Source organism: Crocodylus siamensis, chromosome 13 (assembly GCF_052110815.1).
Source record: "Crocodylus siamensis isolate JL-2025a chromosome 13, ASM5211081v1, whole genome shotgun sequence".
In the NCBI taxonomy this organism is placed as follows: Eukaryota; Metazoa; Chordata; order Crocodylia; family Crocodylidae; genus Crocodylus; species Crocodylus siamensis.
The window spans coordinates 468,906-492,352 of NC_143407.1; the positions used below are offsets into that span (position 1 = coordinate 468,906).

Sequence of the window (23,447 nt, forward strand, 5' to 3'; positions counted from 1 at the left end):
TGTGCACGCGGCAGAGGCTTCGAAACAAGGGGACGTCGCTTGTTCCTTGCTGCTCGTCTCTGTCCTCGCAGCCATGGCAGACTGCTGCCCTGGACCTACCTCGCAAACGCTCAGAAACAGCTGCCTTGAATGGGCCTGGCGAAGCGGTGCAGGCGGAGGAGCTGCCTGGCCCAGGGGGGGAGCCACGCAGCTGGCAGCGCCCACGGCAGCGCCGGTCAGACGGGGGTGAGGGCAGACGCTGGGAACAGGGCGTGGGGGGGCCGGGGGTAATGAGTGACCCGAGCTTGGGGGTCACTGGCGGAGGCTAGAGGCGAGTCCCCGTGATGGGGCAGCGTCTGTTCCTGCTCCCCTGCACGCACCAAGCGCCCGCCCCGGCCAGGGAGAGCGGGGCTCCTCGGGGCAGCTACTAGGTCTCCAGACGGTTTGCTGGAGGAGCCGTGTGGCCCAGCTGTCCAGGAGCTTCAGCGTTTGCAGCCTTGACCAGCGCCGACAGCCGCTGCGGGGACGCCTCTTGCAGTGTCAGGATCCATTTGGGCTGCCATGCGTCCCCGGGGAACGCCCGCGCTCCCGGGCTCCAGCTCCAGCACAACCTGCTCGCGCCGGCAGCAGTCTCCCTCCGTGCTGACACGAGCGGCCGCCTGTCCCGGGAGGGCGCAGGCACATGTGAGGGGCTGGCTGGGGAGCGCCGACACCGGCACGAGGGCAGAAGCCCGCGCAGCTTGGCGCGAGGCCTCGACCTCAGGCACGGCTTTGACCTGGGCTTTGGTGGTGACCTTCCGGGGTTTGCGCCGTACTATGGGGCAGGCGCGGTGCAGGTCACCCTCCTGGACAGGCTGAGCTCAGTGGCCCTTGGCTTTGTGCCTCTCCCTCGTGGGGGAGGAGCACCAGGGCCAGGCGGGCGGAGGCGCTGAGTACCGTGGGGGCAGGCTGGAGGTGCAGGGCCAAGTGTGGGCACCACGGACACCCGACCAGCCAGAGCCTGTCGGACTATCTGCCCCGGAGGCCTCACCGTGCGGAGAGCTGGGCCGATGACCCGCGGCTCTGGCATAGGGCTGAGAGGGGCTGGGAAGAGCCAGGCTTGACTGCCAGGAGCCTGGGGGCCCCTCGCGACTCCCTCCGCGTGCCTGGGAGCCGACTTGCCCGCAGACCAGCGGCTGCGGCTGGCTTTGTTCCCCGGGGCTCCCGCGTACAGTTACGTCTTACCTGGACCGGGCGGCTGGGCGCACCCCGAAGGTCGGATACACGCGTGTGCAGGCGCCTGCTGAGTCTGTGCAAACTGACTGGTTAGGATGAAACAGGCGCTTGCCGTGGGGGGGCCTCTGGCTGTGCAGACTGGTGCGTGGAGGTTGGTTCCCCCGTCCTGGGTAGCGCTGGCCCAGTCGTGCTGGGCACTGGGCCGGACCCGGCGCCGCGTGCCTGGCTCTGGGCTGGTGGGCTGCTCTGGGGCAGGCAGCAAGTCCGTGCCCGAGCAGGAAGAGAGCTGGTGCCGTGCTTGGCCCCTGCTCGGACATCCTCTGGGCCATGGCTGTGCACCGGGTCTGCCCCCTGCAGCAATGCTCCCAGCCCTGCTCTGCCGCAGTCGTGGCCGCCCCTTCCAGCTGTGCTCCCGTGATGCTCTCCGGGCCTGTGTGTACACAAGTGCTTCCAGATGTGCACATCTCCCAAGTGTCAAAGGTGCTGCACGGGCTCCAGCCCTCTGTGGAGCAGGCAGGGGCCACGTGCCTCCGTCAGGTGGGAAGGGCAGAGAGGCCAAGCAGAGAGGAGCCGTATACAAGCCCACCAGAGCCACGGCCCTGCCTGGCTTAGCATGGGGAGGAAGGTGTCCTTAGCACGAGCCTTGGCCTCTCCAGCACGGAGCGTGGCTCCAGCAGCCAGGGACCGGCCCTGCGTCATGGGCTCGTGGCTCGGGGGCAAAGGGAGATTCACAACCGGGGCCGTGGTGGGGGCTGCAGCACATAGGGCAGTGCCGACCACCGCGAGCTGCTCGAGCCGGGCACCCGCTCCCTCCCAGCGTCACCCACGGGCCATTTGCAGGGCACCGTGCGGCCGTCCCCCAGATATATCCTGCCGCTTTGTCGCCTGTGAAGCCAAGGAGGCGTGGGACGCCGGCACGGTGCGCAGCGCCCTGGCGCGTGACGCTCGTGAGAATTAGAAACCTGGCTCTCATCAGCAGCGAGCGCTGGAGCTGAGCACCATCAGGGCCTCCTGGCCAGGGACTGCACGACCCAGACACGCTCCATCACGAGAGGGGCCATTTCCAGCGCCACCCGCTCGGAGCAGCCCTGTGGGGCCTGCCCACGTGGGGAATGGGACCGCGTGTCCAGCACCTGGGCCAGGCGAGGCTCTGTCTGGCTGTGGTCCTAGGGCTGCAACAGGCGCCTCGGGTAAGGGCCCCGCAAGGGCAAGAGACTTCCCCGCGGGTGTCAGAGAGCCCCTGGCCCTGGCTGCGGCAGGCGTGCGTGCAGCTCCGCAGCCCTCCCCCGGCCTCCGCTTGTACCTGGGGCAGGGGCCGCAGGTCCTGGTGCAGACAGAGCCCCGAGCCCGCAGCAGCGCGTGGCAGCCCCTGGCAGCCTGGCCCCTCGCGCTCACTCGCGCAGCCCGTTCCCCTGCTTGACGGCTCCCTGCTCCAAGCCAGGCCCGGCTGGGCCTCTCCGGGGGAGCTGCGGCTTGGATCGCCTCCCGCTCTCCCCCCCACTCAGCCTTGCGCAATCCCCCTGCCCACGGCCTCCCCGTGAACCTCCGTCCCCACCATCCAAGCCCGGTTTCCTGATGGAGCCGAGCCCAGGCCCTAATCCCCGCTGGGCCCTTCCGCCCATCGCTGCGGCTCGATGCAAAACATGGAGCTCCCGTCTCCGGACGTGCGCAGGGAAGGGGTCTGGGTGGCCCAGCGCCCAGCCATGCTCACCAGGCGGCACGGGGCTCAGTCTCCCAGTCTGGAGCACTGCGCCACGGGGGCAGCTGAAACGCCCTCGGGCAGAGCGCTGCGCCAGGCTGCCGGCAGCCGTGCCACGGGGCAGCGAGGAGACCCCCGACCCCCGGCCGGGGATGCAGGGAACACGCGGGCGAGCTACAGGAGCGGAAAGCCCTTTATTACACCGCCGCCCTGGCTGGCAGGGGCCGCAGGCCGGCTCCAGCAGCGCTCCCCGCACAGCCTTCCCGCTGCCAGGCTGCTCTCGGCATCTGCCGCGTCTGCGGGGGGCAACACTACCCCGGAGACGTGGGCAAAGGCAGGGGGGCTGGGGGCGTTTCACCACGGGATCCTGGCAGGGATGAGGCGCCCGACGCTCAGCGCAGAGCCTGCAGGTGGGCAGAGGTCCCTGGCCAGGCCCAGCCCCTCAGACCTCCGTTTTCTTCTTCATCTCCATGCGGTAGATGATCTGGTAGCCGTCGTCCCAGGCGTAGATGTGCCTCTCCTTGGGGTTGTACTTCATGCTGGAGTGGGAGCCGTAGCGCTTGGGGAAGTAGACCAGGGAGGCGTCCTCCGAACTCAGGGTGCCGCTGACGTCGAAGACGCACTGCACGCGGGAGCGGCTGGGCAGCCGCGTGTTGTACACCACGTAGAGGGTCCCGCACACCACGAAGGCGCTCTCGGCGTTCTCCCGGGGGCACGGCGTATCCCACATCTGCTCGATGTCCAGCGAGTGAGGGTCCAGCTTGGCCAAGCAGATGTTCTTCTCGTTCTCCTTCGTGGCGTAGATGGCCCAGAGCCCCTCCTCGTCGGCCACCACGTCGATGTAGTTGAAGGCAGAGAGGCCAAACACGGGGATCTGCTCCTCGGCCGGGAACACAGAGCTGTCCACGATGGTCTTGTTGGCCAGGTTGAACTTGATGACCTGGAAGGTGCCGTGCTGCCGGATGTAGTAGAGGTGCCCGCCGTACACCAGGTGCCCCGTGCCCACCCAGGGGTGCGGCAGCTTGATCCGTGCCGCCTTGCGCGTGGCGGAGAAGAGCGTGAACTCCCTCATGCGGGGGAACACGTAGACTGTGTCGTTGGCCGTGCCGTCAAAGACGTAGATCTTCTCCGAGGTCCCCACAGGATCCTTGGTCCAGAGCCCGGCGGTGCTGCCGAACCGCTTCAGGATCTTCATGGCCTTGACCTGGGAGATGGTATCGCTGCAGTCTGCAAGAGCACAGGGAGCCCTGAAGCACGGCCTGCCCGTGGCCCGTATGCGCACCGAGGGCAGCCGCCATCTCCCAGCAGGGAAGCCCGCCGGGGTGAGCGGCTGGTGGTAGCAGAGGAGCCGCGGGCATGGGGCCCCACGGACCCCGTGCTTCTCCCGCCAGCGGCTTGCTAACCAGGGGCTCGCACCCACTCGCTCCCCAGTGGCTCTGCCAGCAGGACCTTGGGGCAGAGCCGTGGCAGCGGGGCAGTCTGGGCGCTATACCGCGTCGTGGGCAGGAGGCAGGCCCGAGCGCGGGGCGGATGGCAAGCACTGCGATGGCAGCATGATGCAGCAGGGATCAGGGCCCTGCAGTCCCTGCCCCAAGCCGCTTGCCTGCCCCCAAGCCCGGCTCACCTGTCAGCTTGTCGTACTTCTCGTTCTTCCGCTGCTTGGCGGTGGCCACCTGGTTCTCCACCAGCTTCTCGTCCACCTCCACGCAGGGCGGCGCGGGGTTCTGCGTCTCGAGGTAGTCCACCTCGCGCTCCAGGCGCTCCACGCGCACCGCCGTCGTCTCCACCTCGGTGTGCAACCGCTCCCGCTCCTTCTCCATGTTCTCCATCATGGTGATCACCTGGTTCTTGAAGTCACGCAGCTCAGTGGAGTAGCGGCTGCTCTGGTCGTGCCACTGCGCAATTCGCTCCTGGGGGCAGTGGGGGACACGTTGGACCCCTGCTGCCCACAGCACCCCTGTGATGCCCCCAGCACCAGAGTTGCAACCCCCTGCCCCTGCAGCCCCCACGTGCATTCCCCTGTGACCGGGTCCCGGCGGGAGCGCGGCAGCGTGAAGCTGCCCTGCAGCGCGTGCTCTGCGCTATGGAGCCGGGTCCGCGGGCAGGTGCAGGGCAGGGCGGCATCAGCCAGGGGCACGCACCTCTAGCACGGCCAGCCGCCTCTCCATGTACTCCATGAACTGCTGCTGCTGGGCATCCAGCGCGCCCGCCAGGAGCGCGCCGAGGAGCAGGCAGAGCCGGGGCGCCATGGCCGGGCCAGGCAGCGTCTGCGCGGCCCCAGCTCAGCGCTCTGGAATGCTTGGACAGTCGCGGGGGGAGGGACGCGGCCGCCTTCCTTGCTGATCAAATCCAGATGGCTCCAACGTGGGCCCAGCGCCAAGCACCTTAACCCTTTCCTGCTCAGGGCGCGGGGGCAGGTCGTGCTGCTGCGCAGCCCAGGGGAGCGGGCCAGCTCCGTGGGGTTCAGCTGCAGCGCGTGCCCAGGGCTTGGGGACCGGCTGGGCACAGAGCGCAGTGCTCCCCATGGGCCTCAGCTCTGCTGCGGGCTTGCTGAGCAGCCTGGGCACAGGCTCCAATGCCCCTGCACCCGTGGCTCCAGAGCGATGCCGTCCCCGCGCTGCCCAAGCAGACGGGCTGTTCGCGCCCGCTGGTTGCCATGTGGGGCTCAGGCTCCCGTGAGGGCACGTGCTGTGGCGGGTGCTCCGGTACTCGGCAAGCCTGCCCAAGCCAGGGCCTGCGTGCTGGGCGGGTGGTGCACACACAGGCAGCCCCAGCCCAAGGAGTCGGGCCTGCGCACAGGCAGACACAGGACAGGACCGAGGTGAGGGGTCATGGTTGGGTCAGGTCACAGGTCAAGAAGCAGCACCGAGAGCCCAGGCTGCCCCAGGCCCAGCCCTGGCGCAGGGGCTGCCAGTGCGGCACGGCTCCTCGTGAGGACGGGCCTGGCCCCATGGCCGGCTGCCCCAGCCCCTCAGCATCGCCAGCGGGCCCTGCAGTGCCTGGACGAGGTGCCAGCACCCGCAGGCTTTGCAGGAAGAGGCAGGCGGGTTCCTCCCCGGGCTGGTTTCCAGCTCCCCGCCTCCCTGAGAGGAGCTAAACACAACCAGGTGTGCGAACACAGCCGGCGGGGGGGGCTGAGGCGCCGGGAACAGAGGGGAGCTGGCGTGGGCCAGGGTCTCGGCTCGACAGCCAGGCCCCGCGCCAGCGGCCCCGCTCAGCACAGCGTGTTGGCAGGGCAGGCGCAGCCTGGTGGGAGGGAGCCCAGCGAGCTGCGCCGAGCTGTGCGCGCCTGCACGGGCCTGGGCCACGGGGGGAGGCGTGACGGCGCGTTGGTGCCTGGCCCGTGCGGCCGCCCCGGCTCATGGCCCGCGCGTATGATCGGGGGGCAGCAGGGCAGGCCCTACGAGGAGAGGCGACGGGACCTGAACCTGTTCAGCCTCCGCAAGAGACGGCTGAGGGGGGATCTAGTGGCCTGTTATAAACTAGTCAGGGGGGATCAGCAGGCACTGGGGGAGTCCCTGTTCCCCCGAGCACCGCCAGGAGTGACCAGGAATAACGCTCACAAGCTGGCAGGGGGTAGGGTTAGGTCAGATATCAGGAGGCGCGACTTCACGTCAGGGCGGCTAGGGCCTGGACCCAGCTTCCAGGAGAAGTGGTACTGGCTCCTACCCTGGGGGTCTTGAAGAGGATGTCAGATGAACACCTTGCCGGGGTCGTCTGACCCCAGTGCTCTTCCCTGCCGTGGCGGGGGGTCGGACTCGATGATCTGCTGGGTCCCTTCCGACCCTAGAGACTATGAAAGCCCAGCAGAGACAACCCTCTGCCTTGCTCGATGCGACGCCGGCTCCTGCTGGCACCCCAGCGGGCTCGGGCCCCGCCGTGCCCGCCCCGCGCTGCGGCTGCTGCGCTTCGGGGGAGCTGGACGGACTCCGCACGGGGCTCCTGCCCGCTGCCCGCGGCCTGTGCCCCGGCGCGGGGTGCGCGGGGCGCGCAGCCGCGTGCACACGGGCGGCCTGGGGCCCGCCGCCGCGCCTGAGCCGAAAGCCGTGCACGCCACCTAGTGCCCGTAGCTGGGCCACGGCGGCAGGCCCGTGCTGGGGCGCGCTGCCCGGCCCGGCCGTCTCCCGCCGCCGGGGGAGCCCGCGCCCCCGCCAGCTGCGCGGGGGCAGAGCTGGGGCTCTCCGCGGGCCTGGCTGCCGGCGCCCGTGGGGCTGCGTGGTCTGGCTACCGCCCCACAGAGGCCTTGCCCTTAGCACGTGCGCTCGCTCCCTGCGCGGGCCCCGGGGGAGCCGGCTCGGAGCAGCCCCAGGGCACCAGGATCGCAGGGGCGCGGGAAGGGGCTCCGCGGCGGACGAGCAGAGCTGGGCTCTGGATTCCCGCCGCCACTCCATCCCCATCCTGCGTGACCCCAGCCCCTGCTGCCCGCTCCTTCCGCTCCCGGGGGCAGCCCGGCGAGACCGGCACCCGACGGCACCGCAGCGCCGAGTGCCGGGGCGGCGGGGCCAGGAAACACGGCGCGTGCGCCCTGCGCTCGCAGCACGAGCCCGGCGGGGAGGGGGGGGGGGCAATCGTGCCGGAGCCGCCCCCGGCCCGCCTCGTGCTCGCGAGGCCCCGCCCGAGAGGCGGGACGGCCGGGAGCGAGCCCCTCCCGCCCCCGGCCAGGCGCGGGCTGCCCCCCCCCCCCCCCCGGGGGCACCTCGTGCGGGGCAGCGGCTCCCCCCGGCGAGCCCGGCTGTGCCCGGCCAAGCGCCCCCGGGGCCGGCGCTCTGCGGGGAGCAGTCGCGGGCTCTCGGCGCAGGCCCGGGCTGGGGGGGGGGGGGGGGCTGCAGGGGACGGGATCCAGCACGGGGGGCCGCCAGGAGGGCAGCGGAGCTCGGGGGGGGGGGGGGCGCCGGTCCCCGGGCTCAGCGGCCCCGGCCGGAGCAAGGCCGTGCCCCAGCGCAGGGCGGCGGGGGCGTCCCGTGGCGGGGCCTGGCCTGCCCCTCGCGCGGCTCCTGGGCCCCGCGCGGTGACCCCCCCACGGGGCCAGGCGCCCGGGGGCTGCTCCCTCCGGGTACTGCCCGGCGCTGGACCTTGGTCTGAGCCGGGCCCCGGGGAGGGTATGTGGGCCGGTGGCCTGCCCCGAGTCCGCGCTCTGCAGGACACGGCTGTCCAGCTCCCGAGGGCAGCCCGAGGCCTCTGCTGCCCCCCACCCCGGGTCTCCCCGAGAGCCGGGGGCCCCGCGAGGCCCGGTGCTGCGGAGCGCGGGCTGGGGCCGGATTCCCTTGTGCCTGGAGGCCTCCGACCCCCTTGTCTGCACCCCTTGGCTGGGGTCGCACAGGAGCTGGGACCCCGCGGCGGTCCCCGCACCGTTCCCCGCAGCCCACGGGGACGTGCCGTGCAGCTTCGCTCTTTCCGGGCAGGTCCCGTGCCTGGAAACTAAGGCAGAGCGCCCGGGCTCCAGCTCAACATCTCCGGACTCGAGCCCGGGCGGCTGGAACGAGTCCTCTCGGCGCGGCAAATGCGATGGCCCCTGGCCCGCAGCGGCTGGGCAAGCAAGAGCGAAAGCCGGGCCCGGAGGACGCTGTCCCGTGCAGTCCGACCCACGGGCCCTGCCTGACAGCGCGGGGCCTTGGCCGCCAGGGCCCGCGGCCTTCCCGGGGCTCCCCTTGCAGTGGGGTCAGTGTGTGTGCGCAGGGAAAGAGTCAAGGGGCCCAGAAGTGAGGGCCTGAGCCAGCCAGGGCCTGTGGTGCACGGTGTGGGGCCTGGGTTCAGGTCCAGGTCTCTCCCCTTTTGTGGGGAGGCACCGTCCTCTTGCAGTGGAGGGCCCCGGCCCGTGCGCATCAAGGGGCCCAGGCCCGGAACTGCTTTCAGCTTTCCCCAGTGGTCTGGTGGGGAGGGTGCCACCCTAGGTGGCAAAGGTGGTGGGTTCAAGGCCCCCCAGTGACTGGAGCTCTCAGGCCCTTTGCTACTCAGTGGGTGCCTGTGGACAGGGGCTGGAAGAAGAACATGAGGTTGTTTTTGAAAATTTTTTTGCATTTTTTCTGCCCCTGCACCCCAAAAACAACCCGGCAGACACCGGGTGGCTCAGGACATATCCAAATGGGCTACAGCTCCAAGTCCCCTCCGGCTTTCAACCAGGATCACCTCTGAGCACCAGCTGTTAGGCAAGCGCGGGAGGGGAAGTCGGTTGCGTACTAGTTGGGGCCAGAGGACTCAAGCCTTGCAGAGACTTGAACCCGCAGCCCCTGCCCCCAGCGGCAATGTCCCGAGCCACCCTGCTAATGGGCCAGCCTGACCGCAGCCCTTCCCGCGTGTCTCTCGACCCGCCTCGCCACCTGCCCTACAAGCAAACAGGCACCAGGCCCCCGCCCTGGGGCTTAAAAGGGTCAGCATATCAGCAGCAGAACTGAAACCCACAGCAGCGCTCCACCACCCTGCACCGCCAGCCAGCTCTGGCAGCCCCTCTCCTCCTGGCCCCTTGACCCGCCACCTGCACCGTGCACCGGGCCCATTGCAAGGGAGCCCCGGGGCAGCCGGGCCCCGCTGGCCCCAGGGCCGGGGGCAGTGGCACGGGCCCCGGAGCCGCACTGCGCTGGGATGCTCCCCGCCAGCATGGTCTCTATACGGCCCGTGCTGGCCGGGGCGGGGGGCTTCACTGCGAGCGGGGCTCCCCTGCCCGGCAGGGCCCCTCTTCTCCGCCGCGCCGGGGAACCGGGCGGCTCCTGCTGCTGAAACCTGCAGCGACGACGGGCCCGACCCGCGGGCACCCGGCGCCGGAGCCCGGCTCGGGCACACGCGGGGCTGCCAGGGCAGGCGGCCGTGCCCGGGGAGACAGTTACGTCGCGGGGCACAGCCCCCCCCCGCGCTACGGCCCGGCCCAGCCCCGGCTTCGCCTCCTCCCCCCGGGGCCGCAGCAGCGCTCGTGCTCGGCGCCGGGCCTGTGGAGACGACCCGGCTCCGGCGCTGCCGCCCGGCACGAGGCGATGGAGGCCCCGGCCCGGCCCGGGCGCAGGCAGCGCCTCCCCGAGCCCCCGCCCCGCCTCCCCCGCCGCGGCGCGCCCGGCTCCCGCCCGCACACCCGCAGCCCGGGGGGGCAGCCCGCGCCTGGCCGGGGGCGGGGCTCGCCGCCGTCAGTCAAGGGCGCAGCCCGAGCATGCGCGGTAGAGCCCCGCGCCGGGGGCGCCGGAGCCGGGTGGTCTCCACAGGCCTGGCGCCGAGCACGAGCGCTGCTGCGGGCCCGGGCCGGGGAGGCCCCAGGCGGGAGGCGCGGAGGCGGGAGGAGGCAAGGCCGGGGGCCGGGCCGGGCCGTAGCGCGGGGCCCTCCAGCCCGGGGGCTGTTGCGGGGCTGCGCCCGGCGACGTAACTGTCTCCCCCCCCCCCCCCCCCCGGGCACTGCGGAGCCCTGACACAGCTGCCGCCTGCCCCGGCAGCCCCGCGTGTGCCCGAGCCGGGCCGAGGGGACAGGGCTGCGCGCGGGTCGGGCCGGTCGTTGCTGCAGGAGCCGCCTGGTTCCCCGGCGCGGCGGAAGGGGGGCCTGCCAGGCAGGGGGAGAGGGCAGGCCAGGCCAGGGGTGTGGTGCAGCCCACCCCCACAGCAGCCAGTGCACGGGGGCGCGGTGCAGGGCCTCTCCTCATGGACTTGGGTTCAGGCCCGGGTCTCTCCCCTTTTGTGGGGAGGTGCCGTCCTCCTGGAATAGAAGGGCTTGGCTTGGCCCAGCCCGGGCGTGTCAAGGGGCCCAGAAGTGAGGGCCTGAGCCAGCCCTGTCCTGTGGTGCATGGTGCAGGGCCTCACCCCGTGGATGTTCTGGGCCTGGGTTCCAGTCCAGGTCTCTCCCCTTTTGTGGGGAGGCGCCTTCGTCTTGCAATGGAGGGGCCCGGCGGGTGCGTGTCAAGGGGCCCAGGCCCGGAATTGCTTTCAGCTCTCCCCAGTGGTCTGGTGGGGAGGGTGCTACCCTAGGTGGCAAAGGTGGTGGGTTCAAGCCCCCTGAGTGACTGGAGCCCTGTGGCCAAGTGCACACAAGGAGGTTGTGTGGTGGAAGGTGGGTTGTGGGAGTGAGAAGTGGGGTGGGGTGGGGCTGGGGTTGGGTGGGAAATGGGGGGTGGGGGGGGGGGGGGGCTGAAAAGTGGTAGGTAGGGTGAGGAAATGAAAATTTTGCTGCACAAGTAGAAAAAGAGCCTTTTCCTCCTCTTGCCATTCATCTTCTTCTGCTGCCCCTCCCCCCTTTCCTACCCCAACCTCCTCACCCAGTCCTGCTTTCCCCTACTTGCTGCTGCTACCACACATACACACCCCCCTCTCAGCTTCCTTGTCTGCACCTAGCCACAGGCAATCACTGCAGACTGAGAGACCCAAGGGCTCCAGTCACTGGGGAGGGCTTGAACCGACCAGCCTTGCCACCTAGGGTGGCACCCTCCCCACCAGACCACTGGGGAGAGCTGAAAGCAATTCCGGGCCTGGGCCCCTTGACACGCACCCGCCGGGCCCCTCCATTGCAAGACGAAGGCGCCTCCCCACAAAAGGGGAGAGACCTGGACTTGAACCCAGGCCCAGAACATCCACAGGGTGAGGCCCTGCACCATGCACCACAGGATGCAGCTGGCTTAGACCCTCACTTCTGGGCCCCTTGACTCTTTCCCTGCGCACACGCACACGCACACGCACACGCACACGCGCTGCCCCACTGCAACGGGAGCCCTGGGAAGGCCGCGGGCCCCGTGCTGTCAGGCAGGGCCAGTGTCCTCTGGGCCCGGCTTTCACCAGTTAACCAGCGTGGGGGAGGCCACTGCCTCTGGGGCCCCAAAAGGCAAAGGGCCACGAGCCGGGCGGCCCCTGGGCAATACCTGGACCAGCACCCCAGGGCTGCAGGCCTCGTACAGGGGCACCGCGCTGTGCCCAGGACGCCACTCACCGCCCCAACGAGCTTGCGCCGTGCGAAGACGCGCAGGAGCTGCGCGAGGGGCAGGCCGGGGCCCCCGCTGTGGGACGCCCTCCACCGGGAGGCGAGCCTTGCTTCGGCTGTGCGGGGGCCTCTGAGCCCGGGGGCTGCACGCAAGCTCCTCTGCCCTCTGGACAGGTCCCCAGCCCTGCGCTGGATCACGGCCGCACACGGCAGACCCGCCTGCAGCTCTCTGGCCTCCAGCCTGTAGCAGGACACGTGCAGCTTGCCTCTTGAGCTGCCGGGCGCTGGCAGCAGCCAGGAGGTTCACAGGAGGAGGGAGGGGACCAGGGTGAAAGGGCTTTGTTCCCTTCCTGAGACAGCAGGTGCAATGCCCTGGCCCTGGGAGCCCTGCAGAGAAGGGGCGCTGTGTCCCTGGCTCGCACCTCGCTCGCTGCCTCACGCGGGAGGGTGGGCACCGGGGACGTGCCTGGGTGACTCTTGCCTAAGGCCTGGTCCTTGGAGCTGACCCTTCCGGGGCATCATTTCACATGCCCGGGGCCTGCTGGCCTGGCACCCCGGCGCTGCTGGCACGGCTTTGGCAAGGGGGAGAATCAAGAAGAGGGGCCCAGACGCATGGTGGTGAGTGGGAGGCCGGTTCTGGCCAGGACGGGTCATGGGCACAGTCCAGAGCAACATCTGTGGGAATCCCACTGCTCCAGGACCTGCCTGCTCCTCTCTGGCCAGTGCTCCTAGTCTCAGACAGCGCACCCGGGTCTCGCCCCTGGATCTGCTCACGTCGTAGCTCAGAACGTGGTTGGGGCGGAACAACCCGAACGCGTGCTGGGGGCAAAGCATTCGGTTCGGCTGTCGCCCTTCAGAGGGGCCCTGCTCAGATCTACCCCAGGTGGGCTCAAGTCTTTCTTTTTGCAGAGAGTCAGGAATAGGCATTGAGTAGAGTACAGAAAATTAACCCTTTTATTGATGCATTGCAATTGTTCTACATTTTTACCATGTTATGTAGAAAATACTTAAAATACAAGCTACTTTGTAAAACCAAAGACAAACATTGAATCCAAAGATAAACTATGTTTTCACAATGGACCCTTTTCCCATATAGTTAGTATTAAATTTTTAAATATCTATTTCTTTTGTTAAAATGATTTATACATATCCCCTAAGTACATCAGCAATACAAACATAGATCAGTAATTGTCAGAAACGACCTGTATCTAGCGGCTTGTAAAAAGGAAGAGCACAACCATAAAAGAAAGTTAAATTTCACACTGTAACTAGCATATCAAATACATTTAATAAAGTAGGAATTTCATTGCAATATCAAGGATTCAAGCAGAAATACTAACATTACATATAATGTACTGCTACATGTAGTGAGATAGATATATTTCAAGCTGAATCTGAAATCACACATTATATAAAGTTTAGCAACAAACAAACAACCATGTAGACATGCGGCACCATTCATAAGTTTAAATAAAAAAGAAAGCAGGGCTGTGCCAATCCTGTCATTTAGAAGCAATTGAGTTTTGTGAACTAAAAAAATGGCTGAATCAGAGGTAACTTACTGCATCAGTCAACTGGGGGCTAAGCAGCTCGGAAGTCGCTTCTGCAGTGGGTAGTACGGCTGTGAACGCAAGTCAGCTAGTGGGGACGACTCCCACGTAACACCATGTCTGAATCAAAAGGATAAACCCAGGCGGGACCAGAGTCACTGAACATTCAGAAGAGGAATCCCGAGCTCCGCCTGTGGCAGACTTTCCAGAATACAACCAAAGTGTCAGGAAAGCCTTCGGTTTCTATTCAGGAACAGCACGTTCATTGACAGAGAATGCACACGCCAGCCGTGAGAATGAGGGGATTTCTTTCTTTAATGCTTCCCTTGATCTGCGCCCAGACGAGCTGGATCTGCGCAGGGAGAAAGGATGCGCGTCCTTAGAGCAGAAACTCTAGGATAGGCTGGAATGGGCAGGATGCTTCGGGCCAGCCCTAGAAACCCAGGGAGGAGGCCGCAGGCTGGCCCAAGCAGCCTTTGTTTTTGATGGCGCATATCACAGTGTAAATCTGATGTAGCCATTGCCAAGGCCTTGTTTTAAACAGGGCCTGTCACATCTCATCAATGCACTTCCCATCTACCCCTCCTTTTCCAGTGGGAACAGGTGAATCTGTGGAAAAGATCAGAATATACCTAGTGGATAAATTTGGCTTCAGCTGTTTAAGGGAAACGGTGAGACCCCTTTAAAAGGAGGGGGGCTTTCCCGCAGCGTAGCACAAAGTGGTGCGACCGTGCTGTCTGCCTGCCCCCAGCCTGCAGTAGCTACGCGGGGAACTCAGCAACGTGCCCGGTTCATTCAGGGGCAACCGCTGCAGGGCAGAAGCAGCCAGCGGAAGCAGCTGCACCAGGCTGGGCTGGCGCCGCAGGCCGGCCCGTGCCCCGTCTTCCTCCCACCGTTTCCCCGCAGCTGGGCAGTTCTTCTAGAGGTCTGCGGCTCTTTCCTCTTTTGGGGGGAGCTTTTTTGGGGGCTGTCACTAAGCTGCCTTAGCGTGCTGTCTGTGACACTGGGTAAAAGGTTTTCATCACAGCCAGGTGCTGGATTCAGTCTGCCTTTGGATGGAAAGGCACAACTCTGTATCCAAGAGGTATCTCTAGGGAAAGTACTCCACACAAGCCATGTCGCATGGAAACCAAGTAAAACACGTGCTGATCGTGTTACAGCAACAAAGCATCGTTAACGCCAACAATGTGAAACACGCAGGTCGCTCGCTTATCCTCACTCGCATCTACAGGCGCACGGTGACTACGACGACGCTAAACAAGGACTCCGGGTCCGCGAGGTCTCTAACCGCTGCTGTCGTGCCAGAGCGCCTACTCCTCTTCCTGTAGAAAACGCCAAGCCGTCTACAGCTGCTCAGCACCAGGCCAGCCTAGATCTTCCTATCCCAACAACGTGGATTTTCAGACCTGAAAGCGGCACCTCTGGACAACTCCTTGTCACAAACCGGTCAAGAGACCTAGCCTGTTTTCCATACAGATAGAACATAAACTGGGTTTCAAGGTCGCCAAAACCTCTTATTGCTGCAGTAAGACCACTGGCTTAAGCCAGTTTACTAGCCATTGAGACAAGATACTGAAGGTCAAGAAATAAACCCTACTTTGAGGGAGTCAAGGAAACAAAGTGTCATTTAAAAACCACACCGGTTACCTCAACCGAGGACTTCCTCACACGCCAGTGCGACGGCTGATACACATTCCCAACAGCAGCAGTAGCATTACAAAAGTCTGCAAAGGTACTGTTACGCGATGTGCTTTACAGCAGGCTCTCTTTGGTATAAACATCCTATCACCGAGCTAGCAATATTTTACGAGGAATGTCTGCTAGACACACGGGGGAAGGTAATGCCGCACTGAATCTAATAAAAAGTGATTGCACACCCTTCATCACTTCCGCAACATCAGACTAAATATTCCAAGGCGGTCCTGACACTACCCTATGCGAATGCATCGACAGACGGCTAACAGTATATGTGCCATTTCAAGGAAAAGCTTTAAGGAACCGGCGCTTCACTCTCAACAAAAACGTCGCTGTTTGTGTTAGCGTTAAACGGACAACACTGCATCTATGCAACAGACTGCTATTCTTGCTGTGATAAGCTTAGTGAATTGCTTCAATTCGACGGGGGCTTGCTGGTCCCTCATAAGGCAAGCTCACTGTAAACTCTATTCACACTACATCATCATTTAAGGCACTACAATAAGGGGACACACCAAACAACTCTTCATCACACATACCTGTGCAAAACAAATCAGAAGGTATCCTTGTCTCTCATGAGGCTCCACTTCTCTCTCTCAGTGCTACAGTGATGAGCTCTAACGATTGCATTATTTCACATACATTCCAACATGTATCAATTCATTTTGGTTTAAATACAAAGGATACATCAATTTCATCCCCAGGAACGTTTAAAGAATTAGACAAACACTAAGTACAGAGTTCAAGTATAATCACTACACATTTTGATTACAAAGACAGAACATTTGGGGTTAGCAGGAAGTTTTGCTTGTTATATTTTTTTCTAATCAATATGTACATATTTCTTTTTATGTAAAATATTAAAACACCACCAATACAAAACTTCTAAAATAGTTTGAAATTCAGTAATAAACTTTAAAATCTGGATTTTTTTTGCAATTCCTACATGCACTTACTGTATACAAGTCTTAATAAGAGCGCTTTGAAGTTAGCTGTCGGCATACCCAGGATGATATGCTCACAGGAGTATAAAAAGCTGTACACATTGATACACTGATGTTTCATCGTATTTCAGATTGTTCAACTCCCTCCTAAATGAATCATACGAGGAAAACGATAAAGAAAACCGGAACAGAGAAAAGCCCTGTGCTTCTGGGAAAGGAATCTGGCTCCATGCTAGGGCAGTGCCTGGTGCACCAGAGAAATCCAACTTGGGAGAGCAGAGCAGCACAGCAACTCGTTCTCACCAGAAGAAGACGCGTTCTGGCAAAGCACATGGGCTCTTGCACGTAACTGAAAAACGTAGCCGAATGGCTTCGGCAGTGATCAAGACTCAGCTGCACTAGCGAAACACAGCCTTTCCAGGAAAACAAAGCAGCGATGTTATGGGTCAAACTGACTGCTGAATATTACGGTGCTAGTATAAGGTAGCTGCCTCTACCGTACCCTTATACCGAGCAGAAAATAAACGGAAACTCCAGGTAGGGCCAAACAAGGACATATAAGGGCTTTGCAGGAATGGCGATCTGCTAGTAAGCAAGTGAGCTACAGAACAAACTGCAAAATATTCCACTCAATTTTAAACTCTGCTCTAGCAACATACTGACATAAATGTGCATTACATTTTTAGTGGCAATATGGATTTGTGCAAGCTGCTAAAATATAATCTGCTAGTCTTTGTATAAATTATGAGTTAAAAAAAATCAGCATTTGCCTATAAAGACATTGATTTCCATTTCCCCTCTGATTAGCATAACAACAGAATAGCTTTAAATAGGTGGGACTGGGACCTTTTAAAAGCATCTATAAAAAGTGAAAGCTTAAAATCTTAGCCAGTGCCCCTTTAACTGGTAACAAAGGGTGCTGCCCGGTCAGCGACCAAACCCCCAGTCAGGGACCCTTTCAAGCACGACCAGGCATGGGGTGACCACAACAGCACAGTCAACACCAGAGAAATGTCACCTGAAATCCTCCTTCAGCCAGGCAGGCCTATTGCCAAGGACAGCTGTACCCCAAGGGGGCTAGCAACAGTAACCCGAGCCCCACAAACCAGAGGGAGCGCAGGGGTTACAGGTACGAGTACTGGCTGATCTTTGTGGGGCTCAGCGGGTATCCAGTGTAAATAGCAGATCCGCGGGAAGCACCAATATAGGACTGGGTAGCAAACTGGTGTTGGTACTGGGCAGGCGGGACATTTGCAGATGTCAGCAGGCTAGGGCCGACACTCACCGGGACCTGGTGGACGAGAGTGCTAGGGTGGGCGGCATAGGTCGTGTGCCGCGAGGAGCCCTGAGGGGAGAAGAGATGAGCGATGGAGTTGGTAGAGCCCAGCGTGGCAGCGGTGGTGGGCGCATAGGTGTACATGTGCGGCTGGCTGGGAAGGTGTGTGCTGGCTGTCGCTGCCGCCAGGTGGGGGTGCACGGGGCTGCTGTGCTGGAAGGCGTAGGGAGCCTGAGAAATCGTCGATGGGAGTGGGGCAACATAGGCTTGCTGTCTGCGTGGGGCCGGGTTCCCGCTTCTCTCTTGTGAGGCCAACACTGTCGTCTGCTGGTTCTGCAGAGGGAGAGAGTAGGAGTCATGAGAGGGCTCCTGCACAGCCCTCCCAGGCCCTCGGCGTCTGCGAGACCGAGATGCAGCATGCGATCGACCGGTGCTGGCAGCAGCGGGCTTTGTGTACTTGTCCCCAGCTCATGCTAGTGCACGGAGTCTGGGAGCTGGAGTTTTGTTTGACTTCCTGAGACTAGAAAGGCGGTCAGGAGGACCCAAGGCAGCAGCTGCCACTGAGGGCAGAAGTGAAGCAAAGCAGGCTTGGACCAAGTCCTCCTATGCAGAATGGCTGGGCGATGGGACGAGCTGCCCATCGCCCAGTAACTCCTCTCCCCGAAGAGGGAACGTGGTCTGTCCCACATAGAAGGGCCCTAGGACGGGACTCCCCGCTCGGCTCAAAAGCTCCCAAAAGCGTGGCTGTGACCCGGCCCAAGGCAGTGCTTCCAAAGCAGGGCTCCCCACTGCCAAGCCTTGGTGCCGCGATGGAACCAGCCGAGCGCGAGCAGAGAAGCCAGCAGGCAGGGCCGGACCCTTGCTCACCTGGCTGAGGTTGAGCGGCTGCACGCCGTTGTTCAGCACGCGGTGTGGTCGGTACCCCGTCGGCGTTATGCAGCATCCGGACGCTTGCCCGCTCACCGACGCCACTGGCTTGGTCTTACTGGTGCTGCTGAGGATGCCTGAAAAACACCAGCAGCTTAGTCCATTTCCTCCCTGCCACAGTTAAGAAATTGTTTTACCAGCTCGTGCATCTTAAACCAGCACAGGCTCCTGGGTTACACGCTGACTTCTCTAGTTACAGTTTCACGCTCAGGCGAACAAATAACCTGTGGGCACGTTTACAGAGACCTGGGAAATACAGCCAACAGCTTTGTCGAAACAGTCTATTCTGAGACACTGAAAATGAACTGAGGTTTCCACAGCCCAAAAGCAGCAGCCATCACGATGGGAAAGCCGCTCATGACCTGAGACGTAGTGGGCAGGAAAGGAGTGGAGATAGCGCAGGTTGCTGGCAGCACGGCAGGGAGGGGCAGGCACTGGATGCACAGCGTACTTACCTGAGGCCTGGGTGGCCACAATGCAGTCATTCAGCTGTGTCTTCAGAGGAGGCATGATGATGGTGCGAGAGCTGGAGCTATCAGCTGCTCCCCTGCTGGGCAGCTCCAGTGCGTTTCCTGCACTTCGGAGCGTGGAGAGCGGGTCTGCAGTATACGGGCTGTTCAGGGAGGAGTCCGAATCCGGGGAGTCATTAACAGTGACATAGCTGATGACGTTGGAGCGTTGCTTCATGCCCAAGCTAAGGGGAGGAAGCACCAAAGGGTTGAACTCCACCTGCACGGCCTTGCAAGGCCTATCCAGGGAGCATGCTTGAGCCAGACGCTTTGTGCCATCCTTCTGCACAGCCTTTCTGCTTAGTCTACTTACCGGTGATGTGGAAGCAAGCGAAGGCTGGCAGGGGTTCTGCACAGCGCTGCCTGGCCAGACTAGCAGCAGGGCCCTTCCCACCCTAGCACATCCCCTCCCATTAGTGCTCCACAGGCCCCAAGATGGGAGGGCGCTGGCTGAGCCATGCTCAGGGCACTGGCTGCCAGGCTAAAGTCACTACCTGGCAGGCTTGTACTTGCTGTCCTCTTCCTCATCGGTGTCGCTGCGGATGGTGATGACACTGACAGGCGGGCTGGGAGTGTCGGGGATCACGATAGGTTGGTGCTGCTCCGGCACCGAAACGAGTGTGTTGGAGGAGGAAGAGGCAGTGCGAAGGGGGCTGCTCCCAATCAGCGAGTACACCTGGGATGGCATCGCCTCCAGGGTCGCACTGGGCCTGCAGGGAGCCACGGGGATGAACAGAAGTGCGGGTCAGTGGCCAAGTCACAGTGGATACCACAGTAGCCCCTAGAAACTTTTTTTTGCCATGCACTGAACTGCTGCTTAGAGACAGATAGCGGAGGGCCTGGCACTGAGGCAGCTCAACAAGGATTTTGGCCCACAGCCCTTAGCTGCTCATATCCTTTTACACAGCAGTAGCAAACTAGAAATGGGTACAGGTCACACCTTTGTTGACATGGGACTCAGGGGCTGCAGGGTGCCTTCTGCATACCCCTCACAGGGGACTGGGGGCAGCGGAGGGGAAGCCTTACTTTGCTGTGCTCTGGGCTGGCTGCTTGTTCTTCTTTACTGGCAAGTTGCTGCTCTGCTGCGGCCTGACAACATGAGCGACTCCGACATTCAGAGGCTGGGTCGTGGCGAGGGTGACGTGGTTGGTCAGCAAGGAGGGCTGCTGCATGATGGTGCTGTACTGGTTTCCATGGGAGTGTGCATTCCTAGGGGCAGAGAGACAGACTCCAGCACTGCGGCCACTCTGCAAGCCCCCCGGGCTGTGCGCGTCTGAACCTGTCGTGCGGTACAGAGGTGTGGGGCGGGAGTTTCTAGTTGGGGTCTGTGGTCGTTCAGCAGCTCAAGCTTCTACTGGATCCGCAAAAGAGCAACCGCCTGCTAACAAGCCTGCTAGGGCAGGGGGAAATGTGTTTGGTCACACATCAGCGGCTGCCGCACCCCTGACAGAGGCGGCACTGGCAGGTTTCGGGCTCAGGTGACACGGAAAGCTGGCAGCAAAGGACAAGCTTGTCCCTTAATGTTATTCCAGCCCTTTCAGGGGCTCAGAACCAGCCTCTGCATTAACCAGGCCCCTTACCTCCAGTCTGCCAGCTGCTGGTTGCTGCCGATTGTTTCTGGAATCACAGCGGTGGGCTGTACGGAGTTGTGCAGAGCAACTCCTGGAAGCTGCTGCCAGGTGGAAGGGAGCAGGATCTGCTGGGTGCCTCCAGGCCAGGCCTGCTGCAAAACAGCAAATGGACAAAGGGGCTCAACAAAGCTCCACTCCACTGAGAGGAGAGAAAAGACTCGTTCGAAACAATAGGGTCAACTGCGCAGCGTGTTAACTTGCAGACAAAGGCACAGACTGCACTTCCTCAAAGGGCCTCACTATGGAAGGGAACGAGAAAACCAGAGACACAAGCTTCCCCAGCCCGTCTGTCCACTTCAGATATCACAGGTGTCACCTGGGGAGAAGGGCGGTGTCCATATTGTACTGCAGAAAGGGTGCCAAGAAGCGGGGAGGGGATCCTGACCTACATACTAGGAATCATTTCTGCTTAGCACCTCTGAGGCCACTGTTCCCAAACAGCTGTGCCTGGGACAGTTTTGCATGCAGTGCATTGAAGGGCTTTTGCTTCGGGGGGGGGCGCAGCTTTGCCCAGTCAGCTTCTCCTTCACAGTGCTCACTGCAGGAAAGCAAAACCCTCTCCATAACCCATCCTGCAGCGGGCAGAAAGGCAGGACAGCCCATATCCCCCCAGACCAGATCTCAAGGAGGGGCTGGACCAAGCTTTCAGAAACTATGAGGAAGACGTGTCAAAAAATGAAACAAAACTGGGACTGACAGCGGTAAAAGAAAGGGCCGGCTCCACGGAGTACCTGGAGCCTGCAACCTCTCTTGAAAGCATCGTCATTTTGCTACCATGCAGTGTGACATGAGCCGGGAATTACTGCTTGGTTATAAATATAGCACTGCCCCCACTCGCATTCAACTACTTGTGCAGGGTGTCAACGGTCACTGCATAAAAAAAACTAGCCTAGCAAAAGGCACTTGGTCTTATGTCAGATCCCACCCCACGCGCACACGCTTTGAGCTCAGGGGCCCTGGCTTTTCCCTCGACACTGGTGACATGTAGACATGTCCATGCCAAATGGCACTCTGCAGTACAACATCTCCCAGGGTGCTGAACACACATGGTTCTGTTTCTTGCAGTTTAAACTGCAAAACCGTAAACACAGGCTGCTTTAAACAAAACGTTTCTGCAAGGAACAGACCCACGTGCTACAAGACGGGTTCCAAACAAGAAGCCTGCGAGCAGAGAACGGCTAACACCTCTGCCAACGTAAGCGGAATAATAAAAAAAAAGAGAAATATGTTAAAAGTCACACCATGCGTCTTTCCAAAAGCCAACACCTGCACAAGACAAAGCAGAGAGTTTAATACAGAGCAAGATCTAAATTCCCAACGGGAGGCAGAAATCGGGCCTTCCAAGCGACGAACTGTTTTGACAGAGGAAGGACAAAAATATGCAAAGCTGAGCAAATGGCTAATGCAAACTTAGGTGAAGCAGCGAGGGGAGAAGTGTCAGAAGCACTACAGGTGAGCAGCTCGGGCAGAGGCTGCAGACAGCCCCACGGAAACGTTCAAGTCTCTGGAGAAACTCACAACCCGGGCTCACAGTCTGAAGACAGATGGCTCTGGCCTCCTACCACTGCGCAGGGGAGTGTTGAGCCAGGTCCTCCACACAAAGACAGAAAAACGGGTCTAATCTGCCTGTTGGCTCAGAAACCCAAAGGCCCTCCTGGACAAGTCGCTCTGGCTGATGGTGGCCCGTGCTCTGCGGCAGTGGTGGCTGCCTCTCTGAGAGCTGGGGTGTCAGCCCAATGGCAGAGAGCAAAAAGGGGGGGAAGGAGACACGATCCCTTGGGCCTTTTAGCACAGGCAGCTGGGATTTCCCAGAACCCACTCCCCAGCCTGCCCATCCTCAGAAATGAGGGGCAATCTGTGCTACAGCTGGTGACAAAGGCTCTTACAGGCAGTTTTAATCACTAGCCTCAACCAGGGCCTGGCTCTGGCCAGAAGCGGTCTCCAGCTTGGAAGAAAAACAATACTCATAAAGTATCACTTTAAAGCCACAAAAGACAAAATGGTTCATGTCGGAGATGGAGTGTGCTCTGAAAGACATGTGAGGACACCACGACTTCAAGTGCATTGCAATGTTTCAATAAGCTTCACTGATCTGATTCTGGGGTTTTACATCGATTGACTTGTGGCACCTGCAGGGTCAGCTCTGATGCAGACACCAGATACATTCAGAGGGAGGCAATTTTGAAAGCGTACAGTTTCAGAAAACAGCTGCTCTCATCTCCCCACAGACCCTTTCAAATCACTGTTTTGCTCAATGTGAACTAGCCTGAGAAACTGTTGCCTTTTTAGAAGCTAGAGCTCACCTTTAATTTCAACCACAAAATGCAGTAAGAACTAAAGCATCTGTGGGGAGCAACATCTTTATCTGGATGATGCAAGCTGCCTGGGATTGGTTTTAGATAATGAAAGGCCAGAGAATGATTGTTCTTGTTCAAGGAGGGGTACGAGATCTTGACTGCTGAAGCAATAAATTAAAAAGCATTTGCTATTCTTAGTGGTTTTAGCCTGATCTTAATCACCTGCAACTTTTCTACACGCAAAGAAGCTTTAGAACATTAAAACAAACGAAGAAAACCCCAAACAGCTAACTTGCCAAGTGCTTCAAATTCTGGCCAGTCAGGTACCTGTAGCAGAGTCAAGCTAAGGGCTTCTCCTTTGTTCTTGACAATTGAAAGGTAAAGATAGGACAGTAAGCAAAGAACAAGTACTATTACAGCTCTTCAGGGCTTAGGAGAAGAGCTTGATAGCTCTAGGCTAGCAAAGAGCAACAGTCAGTGGATCAGGATTCTTTACAGAGCCACACTAAACATCAGAGTCAGACAGTGCTTCAGCAATGTTGGGGAGGAAAACAACAAGACATTAAGATGTAGCAAGAACACAGCCACAAGATGGCACATGCTTCCATGCCCTCTGCAATTCTAAGTTAAAACAAAAACTCCGTTAGTGAACACAATCAAGGGAGGCAATTACCAGTACTGCAGCCGTCTGTTCTACTAGCGCTGGCCGGCCGGCTGCGCAGTTCAGAGTAAAGGGGACCGCATACTGCGGCGTGATGGTGGCTACTTGAGGATGAAGAGTTGCTACCATTAGTGGTGTACAGCTTCCCTGAAACGCAGATTAGGCAGTGAGTGAAACAAACGT

The 23,447-nt window shown here is 61.2% G+C and overlaps 2 protein-coding genes across 6 annotated transcripts in view; both read right to left on the reverse strand.

Moving 5' to 3' along the window:
- Window positions 1–3,068: 3,068 nt before the first annotated feature.
- On the reverse strand, window positions 3,069–5,193 carry OLFML3 (olfactomedin like 3). The gene is made up of 3 exons (XM_090025903.1): window positions 5,035–5,193; window positions 4,518–4,803; window positions 3,069–4,120 (listed from the first exon to the last, which is right to left on the reverse strand). Exons 1-3 carry the CDS (start codon window positions 5,140–5,142, stop codon window positions 3,336–3,338), a joined length of 1,179 nt encoding a protein of 392 aa, XP_089882029.1. The 5' UTR covers window positions 5,143–5,193; the 3' UTR covers window positions 3,069–3,335.
- Window positions 5,194–12,705: 7,512 nt separating this feature from the next.
- The window catches only part of HIPK1 (homeodomain interacting protein kinase 1), a 30,705-nt gene continuing 19,963 nt past the window's right edge, over window positions 12,706–23,447 (reverse strand). For 2 of the 5 annotated variants that reach the window (XM_090025886.1, XM_090025885.1), the window contains 7 exons: window positions 23,277–23,411; window positions 20,256–20,398; window positions 19,702–19,884; window positions 19,170–19,385; window positions 18,622–18,860; window positions 18,107–18,243; window positions 12,706–17,572 (listed from right to left, as the gene is read on the reverse strand). In XM_090025886.1, the coding sequence (XP_089882012.1) occupies window positions 17,087–17,572; window positions 18,107–18,243; window positions 18,622–18,860; window positions 19,170–19,385; window positions 19,702–19,884; window positions 20,256–20,398; window positions 23,277–23,411 (1,539 nt within the window). In that variant the 3' untranslated portion in view covers window positions 12,706–17,086. The remainder of the gene's footprint in view (window positions 17,573–18,106; window positions 18,244–18,621; window positions 18,861–19,169; window positions 19,386–19,701; window positions 19,885–20,255; window positions 20,399–23,276; window positions 23,412–23,447) is intronic. The other 3 variants (XM_090025887.1, XM_090025889.1, XM_090025888.1) reach the window with 3 other exon arrangements.

Bases quoted from the DNA above. Each gene is read 5' to 3' on its own strand.
- OLFML3 (XM_090025903.1), bottom strand. From the start codon at position 5,142: ATGGCGCCCCGGCTCTGCCTGCTCCTCGGCGCGCTCCTGGCGGGCGCG. The intron at 4,804-5,034 runs GTGCGTGCCCCT...CACTGCCCCCAG, and splicing joins GGCGGCTGGCCGTGCTAGAG to GAGCGAATTGCGCAGTGGCA. The intron at 4,121-4,517 runs GTGAGCCGGGCT...GTGCTCTTGCAG, and splicing joins GAAGTACGACAAGCTGACAG to ACTGCAGCGATACCATCTCC.